The 27,272-nt window shown below is 39.2% G+C and overlaps 1 protein-coding gene across 5 annotated transcripts in view; it reads left to right on the top strand.

The window, feature by feature from the left end:
- Positions 1 to 25,523, top strand: part of PKIB (cAMP-dependent protein kinase inhibitor beta) — a 56,347-nt gene extending 30,824 nt beyond the window's left edge. For 4 of the 5 annotated variants that reach the window (XM_050316369.1, XM_050316367.1, XM_050316366.1 and 1 more), the window contains exons 2-3: positions 19,498 to 19,672; positions 24,108 to 25,523. In XM_050316369.1, the coding sequence (XP_050172326.1) occupies positions 19,525 to 19,672; positions 24,108 to 24,193 (234 nt within the window). In that variant the 5' untranslated portion in view covers positions 19,498 to 19,524 and the 3' untranslated portion in view covers positions 24,194 to 25,523. Of the gene's footprint in view, positions 1 to 4,502; positions 4,581 to 19,497; positions 19,673 to 24,107 lie in introns of those variants that run through there. The other variant, XM_050316368.1, reaches the window with a different exon arrangement.
- The last annotated feature ends 1,749 nt before the right edge of the window (positions 25,524 to 27,272 follow it).

Genomic DNA, 27,272 nt, shown 5'->3' with positions numbered 1-27,272 from the left:
TAAAAGCTCAGTGCTGCTGACAGTTTTTATTCAGCTAATTGGGTGCTAATTAGAGAAAAGGACACATAAGAATTCATGGTTTGTGGGGACAAAACAAGGACAGTAATTATGGTACTCAGCTGCAATGTGGAAGTTGTGAATGTTGGCCTGACTCCAAGACCTCTTTCTTCTTGTGTAAAAAATAGTCACTGCATAAATTACAGGAGCAAGTTTTCTTAGGTATAAAGCATAATATTTTTTCCTCTGCGTTTCAAGCGATGGCCTGACTAATGCCAGTCCTGACCCCCAACTTCAGTGGCATACATTTTTCCCCCTCAAAGAAAGCATTGCATTAAAGTGTAAAGAATAGGGCAAAATTTCAGTGGACGTCAAAAGAGCAGCATTTCAGTTAAAATACTTCTGCACAGTGGAAAGTGCTATTGCTCAACTTCATTTCTTCCCTGCTGATCAAAACATTCTAGCAGGAGACAGCAGCTCAAGGCAGTTTTTCTTCAAATCATAAGGTATTCCTCTTGCCATGTTTTCAAAAGGAGGCATGAACTGTGCCTGGTGATTTGAGGATGTCATTGCAGAGGTGATGACTTCTTTGTTAGCTGAAGTGAGCGGTGGGCAGATGTAGGTGCTGCCTGACAACCCAGAGCAAGGCAAAGTCCATGATGAGTCAGATCCCTAGGCATGCCCTTCTCCCAGCTATTACCCTTCGGATAGTTCCGACTGGTTCTCCTTTTATGTATGAAATTTGTAGGTTGAAGCAGTTTTCTGAAGCATCTAATTTGGGACAGGAAACTTTGGCATCTAGTTCTGCAGTTTGGCTTCTGTATCCTTTGCAGGTCTGCTACCTCAAGCAAGGGTGTTGTGGCACTTGTCCTATATACACATGCTCTTTGCTGAAGAATGAAGAAAATCCATTCCCAAATGCGATGAAGAACTGTGGTGTGTGAAACAATAAAAAAGGCAAGAGGAGTTCCAGGGGCAGTAGTGGGCCTTCATCATGACAGTCCATAAAAAGCTGGACTTTGCAAATGGCTGCTTTTACTCCACCTTTATTCACTTCAGAGAAAAGTGTGGGTTTGTCAGTTGTAGGATGACCCCAAATATTTTCACATCCAGTGAAATTCAGAGAACTTCTTTTCATCCCTTGTCATCTCACTTTAATGGTTATGGCAAGAGCATTCAGAGAGAAAAGAAATTGGATAGCATATCTCCTCAGTGTAGGAGATGTGGAGCTGTCCATACCTAATAATACAAAATAAATGCACATTAAAAATAACCTGAAATGCCTTTGTATGCATCTTATAAACCCAAGAACCATCTGGACATTGATCCAATAATATACCTCATGTTCTGATTTTGATTTCTTTAAAAATTCATGCAAGATAGCTTGGTCAGTCTATAAAAAGATTTACCTGAGCTTCTCAAATGCACCAAATTCAAGTTCAGAATAATTTGTTCATAAATTAAAGAATTAATGAATAGAACTTATGGTAGAGAAAGTCAGTAAGTAAGAGTCTCAGCAGAATTATCTAGAAAATTAATTTCTGGAAATGCAAAAGGTTTAATAAATGATGACATGACTGAATGGACTTTACACAACCCAAACATGGTTTTTGTGAGACTCTGAATGCTCTCAATGCTGCAAGACCAACAACGTTTGTCCAAGTTTACAGCAAATAATCTGTCCTTGCATATTTAGTAGGCAAATGTTCCTTAAAGCATCCTGCTGCATATTAGAAAGCTCTTAGATCATTAGTTTATCTGGCACCACGTCACTTGCCAAACTTCTAAGTGTGAAAATTTGGTTTCTAAGTCACTGTTTTGGAAGCTGCAGTAACAGCTCAGAAAAAATCTATCCTTTAGCTAGTAGAAAACCCTGGAGAGCTGCAAAGTTGTATAATATATATGCTTTTGAACTTCAAAATAGAGAGAACCCATCAACAGACCTTTTGTATGTGCGTGTTGTTTTCTTCCTCTCCTCAGCACTTAGGTAACTATAGAGCAGCTAAAATTAACACACAAAATGTCAGGTTTGAAAGGACATGTGTGCAAAGAAAGTATTTTGGGCTAAGGATGGGGTTCAAAGCACTGACTGTACTAACAATTGGTCCAGTAGTGTATCAGCTGAAATAAAAGCATGGGGTTTGATCTTCAGGTGAGCAACAGATTTGGAACAAGATGGCATTTTAACTTGAGATAACATTCACAATTTTATGTTTCCCTGCTGACATCAGGCATGATTTATTGGGGGAGGGGGGAAGGAAGGGGGAAATAGAAGAGAAGAAAACAGGTTGGAAAGGGGGCTAATGGTGCTGTAGACATTGCATTACCCTAACTGGGTTGTCTGTGAGCATCAGCATAGTGGCAGCCACATACTTTCTGCTACTGTAGAACAGGTAGAAATTGATAACATTTTCTGTCTCCCTGTATTCACACTAGTCTCTTCAGATCCTGGCTCTTAATTAGAAACCCATTTTTGCTTGGCCCTGCCAACTATACTAAAATAAATGAAGCATATCTTGTAACCAATGGTCAAAGACAGCTATGTAGTTGAAGTTTTTTTTTCTGATAGTGCTAATTAAGCAAAACCAATAAAATGGCCATAATCAATATACACAAGAAAATTAATTTTACAGAGTGCTAAAAGCTTCAGGGAAGATGGCACTTTTTCTGTAAATTTATGCACTCTTCATTGTATCAGCTACTGTTGCAGAAATGTTGAGGTGGAAGCTGAGAAGTGTTACAGTTTGTTTATTTTGAAGTATTTTAAATCCAGTCATCTCTCTATGATGAACCCGTATCTACTTCACAATCCTGGTTTTCATATTGTTATTGTAATAACTTTCTGGAGAAGCATTTTTATAACTAGTACCTGTGAAACAGGCAGGGTTCTTTGAGCTCTTTGCAGAGTTTGGACAGGGTTTCATGAAGTAGTATCTCTTAGTATGAAAGTGCAGAATGTTCATCCAAGAGAAAATATGGGGAAGAAAAGGTTGTATTTTCGGCAAGTGCTGAATTGTTTAATAGATATGTGTAGACTTTACTGTGGTTTCATTTTAGTGTGGTACCCAAATTAATATATAAATTGTTTGAAGGTTAGTTTAATATAACCATTAAAAAAAAAAAGTTTCCTTTTTTATCTTCTTTTCATGTCTAGGTTAAATACTTGAAATAGAGATGACACTGTGCAGAAAAGGAATATGTATCTAGGCAAATTATTTTCTATTTCTGCTACCTGACTTTATATTTCCACTGACATCCACTGAAATGTCCCATTTTCAGTTTGGTAACTAAGTAATTGACTGATCTGAACAGTCTGTACTAAGATCTCTATCTCAATTGCCCTGGTATACATCCAGAGGAACATAACTCTTGTGGGATTGCTCTAGATTTACAGCATCTGAGTTGTACTCAGCATTGGTCCCATGTTGAAGAAACCTGTTTGATGGTAAATAAAACCTCACCTTTCCCTCAGTCCCTCACCTGTGGCTGACTGACCTTCGAAAAATGTCAGTGGAGACTGTCTTGACTTGGCACAGAATACTGAATCATTTCCTCAATCAAGAAGCTAATTTTTCTTCAGCGTTCCTTTCCTCTTTTTACCCTGCTGACATGTTCAGCACAAAAGAAGCTTTTTTTAATTTGTATGGCTTCAAATTGTTTCAGCCTTCCTCATTTTTAAAAGCAGGGAGGCTTTTCCAGTGGCAGTTTGCTTCTCTGGTAGTTATGTGACAGCAGATTATTTTTGAGGAGACAGTGGATTCTAGAGCTGTTGGCACAGCTCAAGCAGTGGCTTTCTCCTGCAGCTCGTGCCTGGCCCCTCTTGGTGTGGATGCTGAAGGCATACCTGAACCACAAACTTCCAGGTACTTAGCACTTAGGGAGGCAGAATTGGGCAGATTGCCAAGTAGCCATACTGGATGACCCTCTTCTTGCAGATTGTTTGGTTCTCCAGGCAAGTCAACTGAGAGCTAATACAAAATTAAGCAGTATGGTTATTTCCAGGCAGCTTTCTTGTCTGCTGTGAGATCTGTGTGTAGATGCTGAAATTTTAACTGTTGTAGACCTTTGCTGAAAATGCATTGGGAAAGTATTAGTTATCTTACAACAGTGTGGAAGTGGGTTTTGTGCCAGTTACATGTTCTCCCTTTGGATAGCGGAATGCCGCTGGATAGCAGAATGCCACTGAGCAGCCAAAGCTTGTTTGCTTACACCGTGTCCAGGCAGCAGTTGCCACCTTTGGGGTGAATGTAACAGCATTGCTGGTGCAGAGAGATTTGCCCTCTATTATGGGAGGATGTAGAATTCCTTCAATGACATGATTGTAAGGACTTATTTTTGTACCAGAAATTCCCTGAATGGAAAGGCTGAAGTCCAGAAGTCTGCCTGTAAGGCATGTGCTTCTGTATGTAAATTTGTAATCTGTTCCTTTATTTTAAATGTATGCAAGTTTATCTTCCCTCTTGGCAACAGTTCCGCTTTCCCTTGGTGTTTTGTTGTAGTCAGCTGAAAAAACAGACATTGAGATCATGTTCCCAGTTGTTTCTGAGAGTCTCTGGTATTCATCAGCCCCTTTTTGCTGTCTTGTAAGTAGCTTTTTTTATTATGCTCTTATTTTCCATATTGTGTTCTCTACCTCTTTTAGGTCTGTTTTTAAAATGTTTTAACAACATTTCATTAATATCTACCATTCCTAAAGAAGTTTAGTTTAAGGGCAGTGTTTGTTTCCTTACTGCCTTGAACAGACTAAGCAAACAGAGTAATTCCTCTTAATTTAAACTTGTAGCCTTGCCCATGTACTCCTGTTCACTGGGCATTACACACTGTGAAAGTCATCTTTGTCTTTCTAGGGCCTCCTTTGAAATGCCAGAGCAAGCCTCTATTGGTTTAATAAATGTGGTTAGATTAAAAGCCAAGACTACTCTAGATTATATGTTAAAATTTTGTTCTTTGGCTGTGGTTGTCTGTGCTTTAGGGAGTTCCCTGCTGAGAAGTACAGAAATGGGTTCCGTTTCTCTGTTGGGGAGGGGAAGAGGGATTCATCCTGCAAAACCATTTATGTGGCCCTAAAGGTGCAGATTGTCAGGTCAGTCCTGTAGAGGCATATGTATCACAGCCAGGTTTCTGGAGCCCTTTGTGACCATCAGGAGTCTGAGATGGAGTAGTGGACACAAACAGCTCTGAAATGAGCAGGAATAGCTGCTTTTGCTTGGACCTGGCCTTCACACAGTCCTCACAAGTCTGAGGGACCCTTTGCAGTTTAGGGAGGAGTGCTGAAACTTCTCAGGCAGGAACGAATTTTGCTCTTACTTTTTTCCCCTCTGTCATCATTAACGAGTCAGGATTTTGGAGGGGTATCTACAGAGATTTAATTCCTGACAGTGCTCTCCTAAACCTCCATGTCATTGAACAAATCTGTATAGGTTTATTTGATATTATAAGGAATAGAATGTGACCCATGGCTTTAAAATGAGAATACCATACAGGTCTGTTCAGTGAAAGGTCATGCCTATTCATCTGCAATCAAGAAAATGCAGAATTATTTCTGCACTTTTAAAATAAAAACAAAAGTTATAAATAAAACAAACATTTCAACTGCTCATTTTAAAGTGAGACATAAATATGTAGAAGATTTTTCCTATCATGCCCATAGTCTTTAGTAGCTCCTGAAGAACAAGAAGTCATCTGCAGAAAGACTCCCCTGAGAGAGTTTTCCACCCAGATTTATGCAAGACTCTAAACATGAGGTGTAGGCTTTACTCAACTCCAGTGCTGAGTGGTATTTAGAAAAAAGAGAATCCACCATCTCTAAGGATATGCACTCATCAGGAGACCATGGCAAGCAACCGTCTTATTTTTGACCTTTTGAATATATAGGTCTTAATGCAGAAGTAAATGCCAGTACATAAAAAAAGGAGTAAATGCTTTGAGTGCTACAACATCAGCATAATCCCTCAGTGATCATCACTTGTCAGTCAGTATCACTTACAGGTTTTGTTTTGAAATGCTCAACTCATATTTCCACAAAAAAAAAAAAAATCCCATGGAGTTTTCAGTTAAGCCTGGTGATTAAAGCACTCGCCATGTCTGTAGCAACTCAAGCTGACTGTCCTCCCACACTGTGCCAGTCCCTGAGTACTGGCAAGCAACTCTTTAGGAGCAGTCAGCAATCTCTCTCTTGACGAAACTAGTAAAAAAGTTTCATTAAAATTGATGTGATTCAGGAATGGCATGGTTCCAACAGACCCCTGTGCAGTGGAAGTGCAGATTCTGCTATAGTGACAGTTTTCAAGATGAAAATCCTATCCAGTTCAGCTCCAAAAGGAAGCAACATTTGCTTTTGCAATGGCTCTGATGGATCTGCTCTAAGATGTCAAAGTTAAACCCACCTTTCACTCAGAATATAGCAGGCTAAATGTTAAATTAAAATTGAAAAGATGAGGAGAAAGCCAACTGATTAAGCTTTTAAACCCAAAAGATTCAGTATGTGGAATTTCTACTTAAATTATGTGGAATTTCTATTTAAATGCTGTTTGTATGACAAATAGAAACAAGACTTCATTGCTTTATATTTTGGTGTCATTCCTCCACTTTTCCTTAAGCATCAGTGGCCCATGCAGATTAATAAAGTTAAATAAAAGTTCTGTGGCTCATGGCATCTCAGCTAAAATAGCTTAAGGGTCTAGCTGTACTTAGAATCATAGAATCATAGAATGGTTTGGGTTAGAAGAGATCCTTAGAGGTCATTTAGTCCAACTGCCCTGCCAAGGGCAGGGACATCAGCAACTAGTTCTGGTTTCTCAGACCCCCATCCAACCTGACCTTGAATGTTTTGAGGGATGGGGCATCTGCCACCTCCCTCGGCAACCTGTTCCAATGTTTTACCACCATCTGTAAAAAACTTCTTCCTTATATCTAATCTAAATTGACCCTCCTTCAGTTTAAAACCATTACCCCTTGTCCTGTCACAACAGGCGCTGCTAAAGAGTCTGTCCCATCTTTCTTCTAGACCCCTTTTAAGTACTCAAAACCTGCAAGTACTTCATTCAAAAAACTTATAAAAAGCACATTTTACTTTCTGTTGTCATCTTTTAAATCATCCTATATGTACTGGTTCTTTTCCACAGCCTAATTATCTTTTGAGATATAAATTTATCTTTTTGTGATCCCTATTTGAAGCACTTTTTCCAGGTGCCTTCAATAGCAGGGCATATTTACTGAAGCATCATTTACCAAAATGGAAAAGATTCTTTTAAAGCCATCAGCCCTAATTTGAGATAATTTTAATTTAAAATACATTAATTCAACTGTGTGGAAATTACCTGACTGACAGTCTCATACATACATGTCTTGGAAAGGTCTGTTTCGTGCTTACTCTTGAACAACAGATAGGCTATAATATTTGGAGGTAGGGATTTGCTTTTAAGGCTTACTTTTTCTGAGAGACAATAATTTTCCTCAATTGCCAAGTAAGCTCATAAGCTCAGTAAGATCCTAAAATACATTTTTTTCCTTTTTTTTTTTTTTGTTACCAAACTAGTCTATAACTGTGAAGTCCTAAGATAAGAAGGCTATTTTAATATCCTAGGCTAGGGGCATGGGAGGGTAATAGAGATGATCCATATTTTGATAAAATAGAAGCATATTGAAAGGCTGAAAAAATTAAACCTGTTTAGGCTTGTAACTAGTATGAATTTTACCTGTTAGACTTGTTCTCCTAGGAAAAAGAGACACTCTAAAATAGCATAAAAGTCAGATAGGTTTATAAATTGCTGTGATCAATGGTATCCTTTCAGCAGAGACACAGAGGAAACAAATGGAGTCATCTAAAAATAGGAAGGCAGGAGCAAGTATAGTACTGCAGATAAACCCTTCACCTGAAGTGTAAAGTTAATCCAAATAAGTTAGATAATCATATAGCCTGTTTGTTTCTATCATTAGTCCTCAAGAGATTGAGAGTTGTGGATTTTTTATTTATTTCATTTCTCTCATCGGTGATATTTAGGGAAGCAGTGTGTAGCTAGCTCATTCCCAGAAAACCTAAGAACAAGATGCTCTCAAATATTTGTGACCTATATTCTTTGTTCTGTGGAAAAAGTTTTTCCCCCAGTCTCGGAATTTTCTAACAGAGGAGTAAATATGAGGTTTGCATTGTTCTGATCCTTTGTGCCTGTGAGTGTAATTACTCTGCAGTCTCTGACCTTTATCTGTGCAGTCACAGATTTTCTGGTGTGTAGATAACCAGGGACAGTATCATCAAGAGTCTGATCCTCTGGAGACAACCCTTATCACCAAATTTGAGTGGGATAAACCCAACTCATTGCTCTGCTCTTGAATGTCAGAGCTCATTCCTAGTACTGCCTCCTGTATGTATTACCAGATTTCAGTGGAAGCAACAGAAGTCTTGCAGTTAGATGAAGCTAAGTACATACAGAACTACAGGGTCAAATTGTAAACCTCTACTATCAGGATGTGTTTCAGTGAATTGTAATTAGATTTTTTTTTTACTTGCATGTTAAGGTCTATTGTAAATATAACTGAGAAAGTCTTGTCAATCAAGGTCATTATTTAACTTATATTATAAACCTAAAGGAAGATAGATTTCTCAAATCTCAGTCTATTTTCTTGGTGAGTCGCCATGGGAGGGGGCAGGTTTTTCTACCTGTGACTTCATTAAAATCAGAAAATAGGGTTACTGCCAAGATGGAACAGGTAAGCTCTAGAGGATATGACCTGAGTGGAATTGTATTAGAGTAAGTATGATGCATGCTGGAGAATGAAATGAAAATGAAAAATTATCCATTCAGTATTGAAGAAATACTGTTTCTGAGGCCAGAGTTTACGCTAAAGCATAAATAAAATATAAATTGAACATACAGAGCAGGGAACTGAGGGTCCAGATTTAAAACTCAATTTTCAAAGATAGTGCAGCAAAGTCATAAAACTCCTCAAAATGTAGTCGTATGTCCTATTGATTTTTAATCATTGTGAATCTTAAAGTCACTGACATATTGAGCACAGCAGTAGGAAACTTCAGTAACTCATTAAAGGCTTCTTCAGTGCACCAGGTTGACTTGCAGTTGGGAGTTAGCTCCATTTTGTTTGCATCAGTCTTCACTCGCCAAATGGCTGTTTGCTGCCTGGGCATACTTTAAAAGTCTCCAGATTACTGTGAAAAGCACAGTGTTCACCTCTCTGTTGGTTCATCTTCCCCTGAGGGCAAACTGAACCAAAATGATTTTGTAGAACTTTCCAGCACCACTGGTGGCCTAAGGACGTTTGGATTGGCTTTCCAGAAGCATTCGTGGATGAGCCAGAAGAATAGTTCAGGAAACCCAGATCACTTGTGGAGTAAAAGAAGCAACTGAAGTGAGAAACATATAAAACAATTATGGGGGAAATAGTTATGCAGAGCTTCATGATGAAAGCAAAGAACACTGAGACTCAGAAAACTGTGTTTCAGTGAAGTGTTGGGGTGATGTCTGCAAGATAGCTTAGTGGCTCTCAGACTGATATTTGTGTTTTGTGAAGAGAGTGGCAGAGGCATCAACAGTCAAGGCTACCGAAATAGCTGAAGCTGTCAATTGCTTTACCTGTCAGGCTGGTGCTTAAGGAAGCTACAGAATAATAAAAACTTGGAGGATTAGATTTACAAGCTGGCTCATGACAAAGACAAGCAGGCTTTGCTGCAGCTTGCTGTGCTAAATAAAATAAAAATAGCCTTTATTAGTATGTTAGCACTTTAACTGCTCAATAAAGAATGGAGAGTTAAGCTGACTTTGTATCCAGACCTCTGTGTAAGTAGCAATTTAATATTAAGTTCCACTTCATTTTTTGTTGGTTTGTTTTGTCTTGGGGGATTTTTTTGTTTGTTGTTTTGTTTGGGGGTTTGTTTATTTGGGGAGTTGTTTTGGGGTTTGCTTGGGGTTTTGCTTCATTTTGGGGGTTTAGGGTTTGTTTGTTTGTTTGTTTATTTTTGTATTAGACTGCTATGAGTAGTTTTTGGTACAGAAATGATGACTCCTCCTTGTGTGTGCTTGGCCCTATGACACCAGAATGCATAAATGAAAAATTAAAATAGAAGTAAAAATTAAGAGAAGAATGGTGCTTGGATTTGGTTAGACTTCAATTTTTCCAAAGTATCCTCTCGATATAAACCTTATCATTATGAGACAGAGAGTATCCTCTCCTATCTTCAGGTGAAGAAATGCTAAGGAGAGTGACTACAAAACTGGCTAAAACAAAGTATTTCCACATCAGTAAGGTGCAACTGAGCTGCACCATGGAGAGTGTGGGATGGTCTGCTGGCCATAAAAAATGCTACTCATAGGTTTGAAGAAGGAAGAATCATACAAATAAAATACAACTAATCTGTTAGCTACTTAGCTAGTTTGCTGTTAATCCATAGGTTCTCTATTATGCCCATCTCTATGCATCATCCTGCATTTCAGTCTCATGAAATGTTCCCCAAACTTGAACAAGCCTCTCTTCATCCCTGTCTCCATCTTGGTTGTCTTCCAAAGAAACTCCTCATTACTGATTTCATTTCTCTTCCTCAGTAAGATTCCAGAGGCCTCCTTTCTTCCTGTGCCCCTTTAACTTGCCATGTAATTTCTTTATCCCATGTACACCCTCAGTTAATCTTTCCTCTCTACATACAGGTACAGCTCCAGGCTCCCCATGCCTCTTCTCTGTCGTCCTTGTGCTCCTAGCCCACATGTTCAGTTTGTGCTCACATGATGCTACCAGTCAACCTCTCATGCTTTGCAACTCCTTCTCTTCTATAAGCACTTCCACAAGGATTTCCATTCCTGGGCCTGTACATACTGGTACCCTCGAATTCACTCTGGACCAGATCGACACATTCCTCATTCATGTCAGTAAGATCTCAAGGAGACTTGGGCCTTTTCCAGTGAGAGACTTTGGGTACACAACTATGTTGGTTATGTGCATAGGATTACGCCATTCTCATATATTTGCTAAACTATAAATTCATCTTCTCTCAATTGCATTTTAGATTGCACAGTGCTGATTGCTTTAGTTGAGTGCATTGTGTAAGTAGACTTCAGTATCCCTTAAGCTGTTTGCTGCCTCAGCTTTTCCCAGTGGTTTTGTCAGAGTAGTTTTCTTCCACAGAGTTGGCAAGTAAAGAACCAAATCCCTTTCTGCTAATGAAGAATACAGTATTGACATATATGTGCTGGCTTACATAGTTGTTGACTTGTCCTGTTGTTGCCCAGTCCCATTTAATATCTTTATTGATGATCTGGACAAGGGGATCGAGTCCACCATCAGCAAATTTGCAGATGACAACAAGCTGGGGGGGAGTGTCAATCTGCTGAAGGGTAGGAGGGCTCTGCAGAGGGACCTGGACAGGCTGGAGAGTTGGGCTGGCTCCAACGGTATGATGTTTAACAAGACCCAAGTGCTGAGTCCTGCACTTCAGCCACAACAACCCCGTGCAGCGCTATAGGCTGGGCACAGAGTGGCTGGAGAGCAGCCAGGCAGAAAGGGATCTGGGAGTTCTGATCAACAGGAAGCTGAACATGAGCCAGCAGTGTGCCCAGGTGGCCAAGAAGGCCAATGGCATCCTGGCCTGTATCAGGAACAGCGTGGCCAGCGGGACCAGGGAAGTGATTCTGCCCCTGTGCTCGGCACCAGTTAGACTGTACCTTGAGTGCTGTGTCCAGTTCTGGGCCCCTCAGTTTAGGAAGGACTCTGAGGTGCTGGAGAGTGTCCAAAGAAGGGCAATGAGGCTAGTGAAGGGGCTGGAGCACAGGCCCTGTGAGGAGAGGCTGAGGGAGCTGGGGCTGTTTATCATGGAGAAGAGGAGGCTCGGGGGAGACCTTATTGCTCTCTACAACTACCCAAAAGGAGGTTGTAGCCATGTGGGTGTTGGTCTCTTCTCCCAGGCAACCAGCAATAGGACAAGAGGGTATGGTCTTAAGCTGTGCCAGGGGAAGTTAGGTTAGACCTTGGAAAGAAATTCTTTACAGAGAGAGTAATCAGACATTGGAATGGGCTGCCCAGGGAGGTGGTAGATTCACCGTCCCTGGAGGTTTTTAAGATGAGACTGGATGTGGCACTTAGTGGTCTAGTTGTCAGGTTGGTGTTGGGTCATGGGTTGGACTCAATGATCTCAGAGGTCTTTTCCAACCCGGTTGATTCTGTGATTCTAAATTACTCCTCATGTATATACCTGTAAGTGGGCAAAATTCTTTTGGATTTCAAGCCAGGTACAGATCCTAAGAAAGGATTTAGAAGGCTGGAACTTCATGGCTGAACTGAGAAAGTGATTTGGGGGTATGTGGGATAGGTATTGCAACAGGAAATGAAAACTCTGTGAGGATGAATGGCCAAAATATAAGAGGAAGAATTAGGTTGGTCAGTTGATTTGTAACCATTGAACTTTACTTCTTATTCTATAGTAGAGGATTAGTTTGATTTATTTCCAGCATAGCTGATGAGTTTGAATTGAATTGTGTTTCACGTGAAGTTGACAAATATTTTTGTCTGTCATTGCTCTTGGTCACTCACAGACATTTGGAAAGTGACATGCTTGCCTGCCTGGTATTGACTGACTTCAGCTAATGTCACTTCATTTATTACTCACTGCAGATAACTTCTGATTCAGTTGTCAGTATCATGACCCCTTCTCCTCTCTCCCTTATTTTCTTTCACAAAGGGAAAATTGTGCCATTACTTAGAACTGTTATTAGTTTTGTAATGTGTTCTCCTGTGCACTGGAGCACTATGCATACTCAGGAATCAAACACAGTTCATAGTAAAGCTTTCTACTTTGCACAGGCTTGTAGAGGGTGAACTTCACAATTGGTATCTGTGCATTCTCCAGAAGCATGAAGGCAGCAGGATTAATAAATTACATGGCTTTTTATCTCTTGTCTCTCCCATGAGTATATTATTGGCTTTATGGAAGTGATCAGGAAATTCAACTGTAAGTTTTGAAGTACCATTCTGAGAAAGAAAAAAATCCTACAGGTTTTGCCAAGGCTTTCAGATTCTGTGTCCCAAAATTATGAGCTTCTGAACAACAGGATCAAGATCTTGGACTTTCATTCAGTGCTTCTAAGAGCACCAAGGGAGGAAACGGAGGATTGGCATAATCATGATATCCCATGCTGACAAACTTGGCATTAGGAAAAACGGAACCCACTTTTGCACATTATCGGTAAGAATGTTCTTCTGGTGCAAGAGTGTAGAGCAGGTCATGTATCCAGAGCAGAAGGAACACATAACACATTTCTGTTAAACGTCTGTCCAGCTGTGTATACTGTAAGCAACCAAAAGTAAAAACCTGTTATACAATACACCAGACTTTGAAATATCATCCCAAAAATGTCATGTGTTATTTGAGCTGTACAACATCCAAACTGACACAGATGTAGAAGGACTCACAGATGCTTCTGCACTGTAGATTTACTGAGATGGGATATAGTTTAGTTTCCCTGTAGGGAAAAACAGCTCATCAGTTTTTCGGAGAACATGGACTAGAGAGGTCAACTCTTTTGGTATGGGAAACCCAAATCATCTTTCTAACATGAAATAATAAAAGGAACTCTGGTATGAAGTTTAATGATGTATTAAAAAAACCTGAAAGCTAACAAATTTACTTCTTTTTCTTTAGTGAATCACTTCTAACATTCATACAGTCAGATGTATTGCTTCTGTGTTTTAAGAAATGTGTGGTCTCTTGTCTTAAGCCCCAGACAAAATCAAGACCCCTGTTTTTGGATATACATATGGTAAAGACCAGTTGCTTACCTTTCTGTGTGCTTCTCAGCACTAGGGTTACCAGTGTGTTACAAACGTTCCTGATGTGAAAAAACAGATAGCAGGAATTTTTCTCGCAAAATTTGTTATGCGAGTGCCCGGGTTACTGTTAGTCATCATCATAGTCTCTGGGCTGTCTTCCTTAAAAGCACGGATGTTCCTAGGGTTTTTTTCCCTTTTCTGTAATACAGAAATGCCTCATGATAAGGTATAAGGATTATGTGAGCACATATATAATGTTCCTGTTCTGAGACCTTTGGTAAGAGGAGGCAAAGCCATCAGGATGCAGTTGCAGCAGAAGTGGATGTGAAACCGTGGCAAACTGCACAGCAAGCGGATGTGGTTTTCAACTCAGCTGCACAGTCGGAAGCATTTCATTCAATAAGTTTTCTGTTTTGTTTGCCTTACTTTTAAAGTTTTGAACCTACAGGTGCTTGGAGAACACTTATGACTTACAAGTAAATAAAAATGAACTAAACAACACTAAAAGGACAAAAGTTCTTTCTGAATATAGTAAGATGCTGAAATGAATCTTACAGTAAGAGAGAGACCCTCAGACATAGAATCAGTCAGCCTGCCTCTGAAAGTACTACTTGGCTACTGATTTTTTATCTGATTTTGAGAGGATTTCACACTTTCCAGATTGTTCCTATTAAGTGGCATTGAAAAGGAACAGTATTTAGGAAGTGTAGTTTTCTCTGCTACAGGCAGAGACTGTTCCTGAGACCTAAGATAAAAGTTTTTGACAGAATGCCTGAGTGGCAAGGAGTGATATGTTTGGTCTTTCAGTCTCCTGCGTGGAGTGGAGTTGCCACAATACTAATGTCAGGAACCTTTTGACATTTATTGAGAAACAGTTTGTCCTTCCAAACAGAACAAAACCAGTATTTTACCTGTGTTAGACAGTAGAAAGATCAGGAGAAAAAACAGCTTTCACAAATACTTAAGGTGGTGATTTATCTACTTCCTAGCAGATAAGAATGAGGAAGAGACAGCACTGACATTTCGTATGGACTGCAACAACTGAGCGCCTTGAAGCATTATTTCTCTTGTTGCTGCACACAAATCGTTTCAGGAGACTTATTTGTTCTCTTCCTTTGTCATTTATTCAAAGAAATTCTCACCAGCTTCTGTGACTCATTTTCCTCCAAAGGGCTGGCTATGCTGCCAACAAAAGATTCAAAGATTAACAAACTAGCTGTCTCTCAAAAGAAATGCCACTAGTAGTTTACTTGCCATTATTTTGTCTGAGAATGATTACTTGAATGTCTCATAGATCAGTAATTGAGTTGTACTTTTGATTGTAGCTAGTTTTCACAAGCAGAGCACTTCCTTGCCACTCGCACACCTGTTGTGACCCAGCCCTGGAAAAAGTGGAGGGATAACCCAAATTCTTATTAATTAATCCCTTGGGGTGGATTAGAGTGAAAATGACACTGAATAATCAGTGTTTGAAAACATATATATGTAGGGTTTATTTTAGAACAATGTAGTTTCAAAGGTAAACATGTATGTTGCCATTTTGGGTGTTGTCATCTATACCTATCATCTATAGCAATATAGCAATCATTAGAGCATAAGGATAACACTTACAGAAATGCATAAGGGAGAGAAAGGGAAAGAAAGGATAAAGGTGGAAAGATGTATATCGTCACCTCCCACTGGATCCAGCGACGAAACCTGGTAATTGCAGCTTCCATGTCTATTAGTTGAAGTGGTGGTCTTGGTCCGTTGGGGGTGGGGGAGGGAAACCCACACACTCACAGAAGTTATGAGGTATTATGTACTTCCAGCTCAGGTGTGAACACCTTGTACCTTTCAGGGGCAGGGAGTTTTACCATGGGTAGTGTCACAGGCCATGCCATGAGCCTCCAGCATCTCCGACAGCCCAGGCCTGACGTGCAGAATTGACGTGAAGGGCATGGCAAAAATGGCTCATCCCGCCTTTCAGGACTCGACTCCTCAGTAGCACTGGCAGGAGGATGGGCCCCGCTGGGTGAGCAGCCGTCTCTTCCCAGCCTGCAAGAGTCCCTTGGCAGTCCCAGAACATGAAAATCATTAACCATTAACTGTCTCAGTCTCTGACAACACCTGAATGGCCTGATGTGCATTCTGGGTGGTCCTGCAGGGATTTCAGAGGCGCATATGAGAGGATTAATCTAGTATTCCCAAAAACCTGGCCCAGGAATGAGTTGCAAAGTTAGCCTGGTGCCATGGAGTACTGATGGGATGCCAGGCAAAGCCTTCAGTCTCTAACTTTAGTAGGTGAGCTTTTCTGGGAAATCCATCTGCTTTCCTAGTATTGACCCTACTGCAAGCAGCCTGCGTCCTTACCCAGCTCTTCATTTTCATACAGTCTCCTTATACTTTTGGGTAGCCTGAGTTTTTGCTGTGGAAAAAACGGAGCTGGGAAAGTACAGAAACAGAAGTTTCTGTTTTGGAAATCTGGCACTATTCTTTTAGAGCTGTGCTCTGTTAATCTGGTGAGCAGTGACATGGGAGAAAAATGATAACAGTAATTTGGAAACTGAGAGAAGCAATTGCATGCAGGAGTTGGCAAGATGTAAGTATCTTTATCTTGGATAAGGCTAGAGCAAAATGGGTTCAGTGAAGCTGAAGGAGATGTTGCCAGCAGGAGGAGGAGTGGAATTGAGAAAATAGATGCTTTGCACATTGTGATTATTGTTTACTCTGTGAGTAAGGATGAATAATACTGTGCTTAACAGATGAAAGAAGATGCCAGAAAGGTAGATATTTCCTGATGGATATGTTAAAAAAATTAAAGGTAGAAGCAGATGAAGAGGAGAAACTCTACATCCTTACTTGGATATAGGCCTTAGAAAATGCTATTATAAGAGAGCAGCAGAATTAAATTGAAAAATATTCCTTAGAACATTAAAGAACAAAATACCATTTCTCTCAAGTACAGCAACAAGCTGTTTTGAATAATGTCTGTCATATGTTTGGAGGTGAACTTAAGCTTTGTTTTATATGGACCTAAATAGACTTAAGTTTTTTAATGTCAATTATAAGCCTGCTGGGATAGTCCTTCATCTTTCAAATATACTTAGAGAACATCCTGTGCTAGCACTGGGTAGCATAGAAAAAACAAAGGTGAAAACATATTGATAACTGCTATGTATATGAAGGACGGTGTACTTTTATTATTTTTAGATAACTCCATTTGAATTACACCAGATGTATGGATAATGATCAGCTGACTTTCTGTCTGACAGATGTTCTAGATTTGTCTTTGCACACTTTTTTAATCAAATGCATAAATCAAAATTCATTTACACAAAGGAATGTCAGACTGTGTCCTTCATCATCGTCCTGTGTTGTTTGATATTGTGCAATGAAGGGAGATTGCATCAGAGGAGAAGGAGGTGTGCTGGAGAGGAAAGGAGGGATTTGAAACAAATACACAAGGTAAGGTGAAACTGAACTGCAGGAGTGTAGTTTAATATAGCATGAGTTGTAGAGCAGATTTGCTCCATTTAAAAAGTAACCATTTAGGGACCAAAACATCTATGCAAGAGAGAAAAGACTGGAAAAAAACTCCACAAGGCAGGCTTGAGAAAGTCTGGTGTGTTTTAACACTAATGTCATTCTCTTTATCTTCATGTGGACAGCAGTCAACTCACAGCAGTGTTATTGTCTTCACTGTATAAATGGCTGAAATTAAATGGGCAGGAACTGCAGCAAAATTCCCAGTATTTTAGCACTGGGAACAAATTTTAACAAGTTTACTAAGTAAAAGAAGATCCCAAGTATTTTCTGTTCTGAAGTGCAATTTACAGTGTCTTTACTTGCTCTGGTGAGCATGTGAAGAAAAACATTTGGAACACCTACAGTTAAGTAAATATGGACACTCACAAAAAGCCATGAGACTGTCTGTAAACATGGATTCTTTCTCCTTATTTTTATATTAAATGTCAAGTACTGAATCTCAGCCATTTTAAGTAATACATCGTATAATGCTATATCTAAGAATGTCAGTGCTTATACTTTATGTATTTTCTCAAAAGTTGCATTCTTGAATATCCATGGTTTTATATTGTTGCCACTTACAGAAAAGATTCATTTGGACTTGACCTGTTTTCATGCAGGACAGGAAACTTCTACAAAATCTCCAGGTCAGAACTTTCACTTGCTGACTTTGGTTAAAGAAAGTGGTTTATTTGCATGTTCAGGTCATCTTTCAGACTTAAAGATTTTACTTGTGCCTTCATTTCTCACCAAAAATTCTTCATTTATTTTGTTACAAAGTATTTAGAGATAAAAAGAAGAAGAAGAATATTTATTCTTGTTTTTGGAGTGACATGGCTAAAAGGCACTTTGAGGGAGAAAAAGAAAATGTTTGTGGTGGAAATGCCAGGTCATCATCAGTAATCAAATTTCTGATCCTTCCTTCCTGCAGAACAGAAAAGTCATGTTTGATCTCTATTTCTACAATTTTTTCTATCCATGGAGTGAAAGCACTTATATTTCCCAACCTTAGAACTTTAGAAAGAGGAGTATGATGCTGTGCTTCTTACACGAACAACACTAACATGATAGAGAATTTCCTTATCCAGTTCTTATACTAAATACAGCCAATTGTCAAACAAAAGCTGACAGCCTTCCATCAGATTGGTCTCCAGTTCCATCTATATCCCTTCCCACTCAGAGTACTGACTGTATTTACCTGAAGAGACAAAATTCCTGTTCCCATATTGCACACAGAACTGCATTCATATAGGGCAAGTAACTATTGTTTTTGAGTAACAGATGCATTATTATTATTATTATTATTATTATTATGCCTTATTATTACTCTGTTAATTATCAGAAATTATTGTGTAAATTCTGGTCTGATAGTCTTTTGGGACTGCTAATGGCAGTTTTCACACACTATCCCTGTGTGCCACTTGCAGCCAAGTACTGCCTCCATCTGTTCAGGGTGTTCTCACTTAATCTGTTGCTCTGGGGTATGATCCTGCAAACACCTCTGTGCCTGATCCAAAGCCCATTTTGGTCAGCAATTTTCCCATCAATTCAGTGGGCTTTGAAACAGAGATCAAGGAAGCAGAGCACTGTTGGCTCTATTATTTCCAAGATCCAGTTACTTATTAGATAAAAGTTACATTCCCAAGCAAGAGTTCAACCAGGCTAACAAGGAGTAGAGGAAAACAAGTGGTTTGGTATCTGCTGGATAAAGAAACTTTATGAAGAATTTCAGTTTGTTTTTTGAGAGGTCTTTTTTGTATAATTCGCTCCTTTGTGAAACAAGTTTGTTCTAAATAAGAATCTGAGCAAGATTCGTAATAAAGAAAACATGCTTTACTTCATATGCACTGTATGGCAACAAGGAGTTTCAGTTTCCTTCCAGGTAGTTGTATGGTAAAACCACTTAAAAAAAGGGAACAGGTAATGAAAAGACATACAGGTGGCTGGCAGAAAGGGCTGTTGCTGACCTTTTTCAAAGGTTTATTGTAAATACAGAGTTGTTCGTAATGCTAGTGTGGTGTGCAAGTGGCACCGTAAGGAAATGCACAGACTTTTTTATCTTCGTCTGGGGCAGAAATAAAGCTTAAGCACTCAGTATTGAAATGTATGGCTTTTACTAACAAAAGAACCATTGGACAAAGCCTATGGCTATTGTATTGTTGAGCAGGTGATTACCATCCGTCAGACTACAGCTGTTTGCTTCTTCTGTTTGTTTGTATGCAGACGTTGCTATGACGAAAGGAGTCAGCAATGACTGATGTGGAGCCTGTGGTCACAGATTTTGCAGCATCAGGACGGGCAGGGCGCCGCAACGCCTTACCAGATATCCTGGGCTCTCCTGCTGGTGCTGGGACTTCAGACCTGCCACACAAACTGGCTAAACTCTCTGTTTCAGAAGGTAATGGCTGCACACGCAGACAGGAACATTTTTATGCAGTCGTCCTTTGCTTCCTCCTTAAGATTTCTGCCACCACACAGTTGTGATGTCAATACTGGTTTTTATTTTTTCAATTATAAATAAATTCAACCTTCCAAAGCAGTTATCTCTTGTACCTCCTGATAAGAAAAGTTAATACTAACCCAGACTAAGTCTGCCATATTCACCCACAGATTCAGTGTTCAGCAGCCTGGGGAAACAGTTCAGTGCTGGGAACTGAATTCCAGTTCCCCTGAGGAAAAGCAAACACAGTTGCATTGATGGGCAACTTGGAAAACTAGCTATTCAAGTGTACTCCTGCTCTGAGATAACTTAGCACAAGACAGCAAGCTGTGCTCTTAATCCAATGACAGCAAACCTAACTCAGCCATATACATTAAGAGTAGAGTTTACAGTGATTTACTCCTGATAGTAGGCTTTCAACTTTGCTGTCTGAGACCAGTGCCCAATTTTGCCACGTCCTTTAATTTGATACGGTACTCTGTTGATTTAGCACAGGTTAAGTCAACCCCAGCTATGTGTGTGAGCTTTTTACTTTCAGAGTGACTTCAGAGGGATTTTCATACTCAGAAAAATCTGGTTTCTAATGCCTATGAAGTGAAAATTATAGGTTGACCTTAAACATGGTTTGCCCCTACTTTTTTAATCAGAATCTTTTCAGAAAACCTTTTCTTCTCATGTCCATCACTGTTGCTGCCATGACAAATGCCCCATATTCAGGAGCAGTGATGGTGTGGGTGCAAGCACAGGGAAAGGCAAGCCTGTGCTGAGGTGTGGAGGGTCCATGAATCTGAACTGAAGTAGATTATAGGAGGGATGAGGATGCGTGTCCTTATTTTACATTGCCTGAAGCAATTATAGGATGTTGAGGTTACAGCTTCCTAAAACACCATAAAGGCTGGGGTGGAGAGGAGGATTTATTTGATTACAGATTGTAATATTGTAATTGCTTTGGTGATTTAATTTATATTAATGTATTTGAGGTTCTGTAATCTAAACCAAACATGAGCCTAATCAAAGGACTGCTGGACAGGTGGAAAAACATTTCCAGGAGGAGTGACAAGGGACTGAGTGACCTTATCCTGACTTGAACTAGGAAAAGAGAGGAAAATAAGAATCTGAATGGGTGCTGGAAGAAGGCATTACTTTTGAGAAAGGAAGGTGCAAAGATTTATGAAGAAAAGAGAGTGGGAATAAAACAAAAATTGGGAAAGACGGCAAGGTCAGATACTTTCAGGCTGCAGAGTAATAGTGAGGGAACTGGGAGAATCTGGAAGAGTAGGTGGGATTCCTGTGACAGAGTTCATTCAAAGTAAAGCTGGGAGTCCTGTGAGTCCAGTTAAAATTCCTTTGTCTCAAGGAGAGATTTTTCTTTCCTATTAATATGAACATTATGTCCCTACAGATTTTCTCCTTCTGGTATGTGCAGCTGAAGCACTGGAAATCCATTCCAGAGTACAAACAGTCACTTAACATTTAATGTTCTGGTTTTCAAATGTTATAGGGTTTTTTGTTCCAAATAGCTCTTCTGCCTGGCATGGTCAGGCTTCAGCAGGAAAGAATTGTTTTCATTACCAAAGGGAAGGTAGATGGGAATTTATATTGTTATTAGTGTCAGGAGCTGTGGAAGTGAAGTGAGAGGTCCAGTCTTCTGAAATATTCATTGCTATATTAAGTGTAACTAGCCTTTGTATTGTTTAGAGCAGTGAATCTTGAGGGAGTTGTACCATGTTAAACCACAAAAGAATACAACAGCTATAGATAAATTTCTCATGGTTTCACTTTCACCTCTGGCAACTTTAGTAGTTGGAAAGAATACACTTTTTAAAGCATAAAAATTTTCTCTCTTCAGTCTTCCCCCCCCCAAAAAAAAAAAAAAAACCAGAAAGAGGGAAAGTCTTATTAGAAGAAATGTTACAGCATAGCATAAAATAAGTATTTAGCCCTCCAGACAGAATAGTCCTCTCTCCTTGTGCCCATCCAATTAATTAAGAAGAAGAAATCAAACACAGCTATGTTAGTTTTAGCAAAATGTAGTGATGCTTTCTTACAAATACAGGGACCAGCATTGCTGGGATTTGAAGAACAATTAAGATCATGGAACTGTACTTTGTTTTTGTCATTGACATATAGCTGTGCCAGAGCATGCTGGAAGGGAGCAGATTCTGTTATCGGCAGTTTGCAGCAGTGATAATAGGAAATGAATACAGGATGCAGTTAGGTTCACTGACTGCTTGGATGCTTTTTGGGGATGGCAATTCCTCAAGCATCAGATGGGAATTACAGCCTCGTTGTGTTGTAAGTTAAAACTTCTGATGAGGCAGCAAGAAAATTGAGAAGACTTCATCAAAATGGAAAGACAGTTTTGAAGATCAAACGCCGTGACAGGGAAAGAGTTTGTTTGCAAAACATTTGGGATTCAAACAGGCATCTCTTTTTGCCTGTTTCAGGCTATAATAATGAATTGTTAAAAAATGAAAGTAATTTTCAGCTCAGAACAAAGAAATTAGATGAATGAGAGAAGTGCAGAAGATGGAACATGTAGCTATATAAAGTATGCCCTATTTTGTTTCTGCTCTGAAATTCAGATTCAGTGAAGATTGCAGGAAATGATGAGGAGGACTCTGTCCATCTTGTTTCAAATTTAGCTAATGCTCATTGGATCATACATTTCCTCTTTCTAAAATGCTGTCAGCTCCTGTCATAGTGAAAAGTCAGGAACAGGATGTGCTAATACCTTTTGTCTGGCTTAGAAGAGAAAAGATATTTGCTTTATTTATACAAGGATTGTGGCTGTGGGATACAGATGTCCATGTACTCTGCAAGCCACACCAAATAAAGTTCTCATGAGATGAGAGGGAAAGATTCTGACACCAGCTGTTTTTCTGGGAGCCTAACTCTGAAATGAAGACCATCTGTATCCTGTCTGATTGTCCTCTAATGGTGCATAAGTTTTGGAGGGCAGAGACTTGCCACAGGTTGTCTGGTGGGAGGTCGTACTGGAACCAGGTTAAACAGCTGATTGGTGTCACAGATGATCCAAAGGTCAAAGAGGAGGCTGCAGGATGCAAAGAGAGAGCAAAGAAGCTATATTGGTCTCCCACATTTGGTAATCTGCATTAAGGCACCACTCTGCCAATAACCTTTATTATTTGGTGATTTTTTTTTCTAGGTGACTTTGTATACCTATCTTAATATGCTCAGCAGCTTAACACCTGTTTGCACGCCTATGTGCTACCAACTATGAGATTAGATTTCCTCTAACAAACTGTTTTCTTCTAACCTGTTTGCAAGACATTAGACATCCAACCCCGCACAGAAATAGCCAATAGAGGAGATTGCTTTGTCTCCCTTTCCTCAACAGTGCTGTGATATGTAATGCTGAAGGGTGTCAAATAACTCAGTTCTTTATTTACCAGTATAGATCTCCAAAGCCTCTAAACATCTGACCAGACTTAAAACATAATCAGTTTCTGCCAAGAGCTTTTGCTGATGAATTGTGTACAGCATTATATATTTGCTGTGATATATAGAGATCAAGACATTAACTCTTCTGGGTGTTTGTGATATTTTATAGCAAGTCTCTAGGTCAAATAGCTGAAAATGTACTCCTTAGACTACATTTAAAACTGTTAAAGTGGAAGATGTGCTGAGCAGGTCTCCTCTTGTCCCCAAAAACTATGTGTTGCCATAGATTTGGGTATTCTGTTACCCCTAGTACTGCCATGTGGGACTTGAAGGTAATGTGAAAATTATTATGGTTATCAAAGCAAACAAGGGAACAGGAGTTCCTGTTTCTCAGTGAGTAAACTTGAGCATCAAAAGAAACAGCGTGGAACTCTTCATATAATGACCAGGCACACTGGGGAGCTTCTACATATATTAGTCATGTAAGTATTCAACTCCAATCTATGGAAGAGCAAACTTCCAAATCAGAGTAATAAAAAATCTCTCGTCTTGTGAAGACAGGGGGAATTCACATAGGTATTTCTTGGCCAAGAAGGTCAGACAGATAACTGGCATGTTCATAAACTGTAACGTTATCTACCTGAAACCAAGCAGTGCTCAGAGGAATGCAATATTGTAACTTGACTATGGAAATGAGCCAGTAAAAAAAGAGTAACAGTAATACAAAGTTATTTCCAATCTGTTTGTTAAAACCAAATGCACATTGATCAGTATGTGCAAGGAGCAGGCAAATCAACACCAATAAGCAATTGCTTTTGGAAGATCCTCTGCAAGTTCTTTATCTTTCAAGTTAATTTCTCTTTCTAAGGCATCCATGACTGTGGTAATAAAGAGCCCGTCCAAACAGAGATGAACTCAAATATTTGGCTGCATTAAAAAAGCTATAAGAATGTGTGTGGTATAAATGTTTAATTCTGTCTGTTTTTAGATGCAGGAGCAGAGGGTGGAGAAGTGCCATCATCCAAAGCCTTGCTGGAAAGTCAAGAGGCGGAAGGAAAAAGCAATGATTCCTAACACCTAAGGACTGCTAGGTTAATGGAACCCTTCAACAGACTTTTCAGCTTCCCTGTGTCACCCTTTCTGAAGTGTGGTAGCAACTTTAGGAGCATAGACATGGTTTTGCAACACACTTGTATCTAGATGACATTATTGTGAATGACATTCTGTTTTTGATACTGTCATCCTTCAAAACCAATGTTCTACACATCCGAATGGGAAGAGAACTAAAGAATGTATCTCTTGTTTGGGGTTTTCTCATGGTTATAGTATTCATCCTAACTAATCCTCTTGGACAGTTACAATTAATATATCTAGCAGATGTTCCAAGAATGATTGTTTCAAAATAAAAATCTTGTTTCCTAATTTCCTAAAACAGCCTTCTTCTCTCTGACACAGAGGTGTATTCACTCTCTCCACCATGATATGAAATATATACTAGATTACAGACATTATCTGTAATTTATCTTCTGAGATTTTTGTTCTCATTAGACATATGTAGATGGGTGTGAGAAATAAAAAATAAATAAATAAAAAAGAAACCATTTTTTTCTTTCCTTCTCCTGTCTCCAAAAGGTTTTGTAAACAACTTAAACACCAGTGTTGGTTTTCAAAACCTCCTTAGTTCTATTTAATTATGGCAGATTATCTCAGCTCTCCCACTCTTAGCAGTCTTGCCACTTCTGTAATTTGTTTTCAGGCTGAATATTGTAGCTGTTCATATGTATCTAAAATAAAGTAGCCATGTTTGTGTATGATGAATATTGTTTAATCTCACTGTGGAAACTAATTATCTATAGTCTTTTCTGTCTTGGGTTGATTCCTTGATGTTTCTCCTATATGACAAAACCCCATAATACATACTTCTTTTATTTCATCTAGAATTTGCTTTATTGTTCACTGACAATGATGATGTTTCAATCATTGTGATTTTTACAAGGATTTTAAGTAAAGTTTTTGTCTATTGAAAGGAATTGTTTTGCTATTGAGGTCATGCTCCTGAAGATACTTGGCGTTCATTCCTTTGTTGTAGGAGACCTAAGATTCAGGTACAAACACCTTCACTATAGCCTGGATAGCAGCCACTTACATCTTGAAACCTAACCAACACCTGCAATCAAATGCTTTTATTTGCCCACCATTGAGTTATAGCCAGACAGAGGAAGCATCTTTGATGGGTACATTCCACATTTGACTGGTATGCCATCTTTAAAATATTTGTGTATTCTACAGCTGGCAGAGAACTTGTAAGAGGCCTCTGTGTACAACTTCCATTCCTGCTGTGCATTTACTCATGCCCTGCTGTTTGGGGACCATTCAATAAAGGATCCAGTTTCTTTCAACTGAACTGACATTTAGTTCCCTTCTCTTTAACCCGTATTCATGTAACAAGTGCAACATCCCAGGTTTTTTTCAGGCTTGAAAAGGTAAAATAACTTGCTCCATTGGAGAAAAACAGGTGATATAAGAGAGTCTGAGAGACAATTAGCTGAAGTGGGAGAATCAGCATTGAAAACTGCAGTGGAGAGGGACTTGGAGACAACTATTTTTGTGGCACACTCTGGGTTGCAGTCTCATTCTCATATACCAGCCTCCTTTATAGCATCACAGTACATAAAATTGGCAAATTATAAGAAGCTATAATGATCCCATGGAAGTCAAGTAACCGAGTATTACTGAAACAGAATTCCTTATATGCCTTAGGTGGAGCATATGCTAATGTGCTCTTCTGGGTCATGGCCTGTATCGAATTCTGCACCTTTGCAGTTGCAGCACTAAATGTATTTAGATTCTTCCCTGATAGAATACAGACACTGAAATTTGGGCTACAGGAATAGATACTTTTAGTACTTTGTTAGCCTAAGATGATTTGAAGTTTTTTACTATTAAAACACCAATTATGAACCAGCTGAATGTAGCAAATTATTAATGTGCTAAATTCTATTTAAAATCATTCTACAGCTGTGTACATAAATGGAGTTAACCGCTCACAAATGTAGAGCTTAGAACTAGTCAAGAGTGCTCAACACCCTGGAGGATTACTCTAAGCACTCTGGTGCTTACAGTGCTTACTTTACACTTGAGCTGTATGAACCTGTCATTGAAAACACATTGTGCCGAAAGAAGAATTCTAACAGCAAATTTGAAAAAATACAAAAGTAGTAAAAACTAAGATTTAAAATGCATCTCAATTGAAAGCGGGATGAACATTTTAAAAATATCTATAGTATGTTATACAGTGTTTCATGTGTATTACCTAGTTACATATTAACCAAGCTACAGACACAGAAATGCTTCTTTGCCACGTGTATGTACTGTTTGTGTCTAAACAGTTATAAGTCTAGACTAATGAGAGAGCTCATTCATAAGTAGAAGAGGAATATTTAGTTATGCCTGGATTTTGTCAAATCTTTCCAATTCTGAGCCAGATATGTATTTTTGACCAGGATAAACTGAACCACGAACTGGTTGGTGTGGGAGACATTGTGCCATATAATCTTTGAACAGGTGCAGAATTTATTAGTTGTGCATTATGCTTGACTTAGGCAGATGGGAGCTAGCCCCTTTAGAGCTGTCTGGGGGGACTCTATTCCATGCTGTCCAGGAGTCTGGGGTTTGGGTGGGGTTACTGTTTTAAGCACAGCCAAAGTTGGGAAAGCTCTGGTTCATGTTCTTGTTAGTATCTTGAAGATAGGGAATAGTCCTACTAAACTTCAGCTGAGCATATAAAGAACAAATGAAGTGCTTCTGAATATATTTGTCATTGAGCCAGTTTATCCAGTTTCAGTCATTATCCAGGCTGTACCAACCCCCATTAACTCAACTAATGGGTTATTGAAGACAGTGCGCTCTCTTAATTCACTGTGGTGACAGAGTTACGGCCCTGAATCAGCAGGGTATTTTAAAACATGCTTAACTTTAAATGCAGACTAGTCTCACAGGAGTCAACAGAACTACTTAGGTGACTAAAATTAGGTACATACTTAATTACCTTGATAAATTACTGCAGCAAACTTCTATTAAGGCTAATCTGGTATTATAATGCATTAATCCCAGTTTCCATTCCAGCAAGTGTGGCACAGGTCATAGTAACTTT

The sequence above is a fragment of the Myiozetetes cayanensis genome, unplaced genomic scaffold (genome assembly GCF_022539395.1).
Source record: "Myiozetetes cayanensis isolate MyiCay16 unplaced genomic scaffold, myiCay2020 scf2-11, whole genome shotgun sequence".
Taxonomy (NCBI): domain Eukaryota; kingdom Metazoa; phylum Chordata; class Aves; order Passeriformes; family Tyrannidae; genus Myiozetetes; species Myiozetetes cayanensis.
This window is presented reverse-complemented; position numbering and strand designations above follow the sequence as displayed.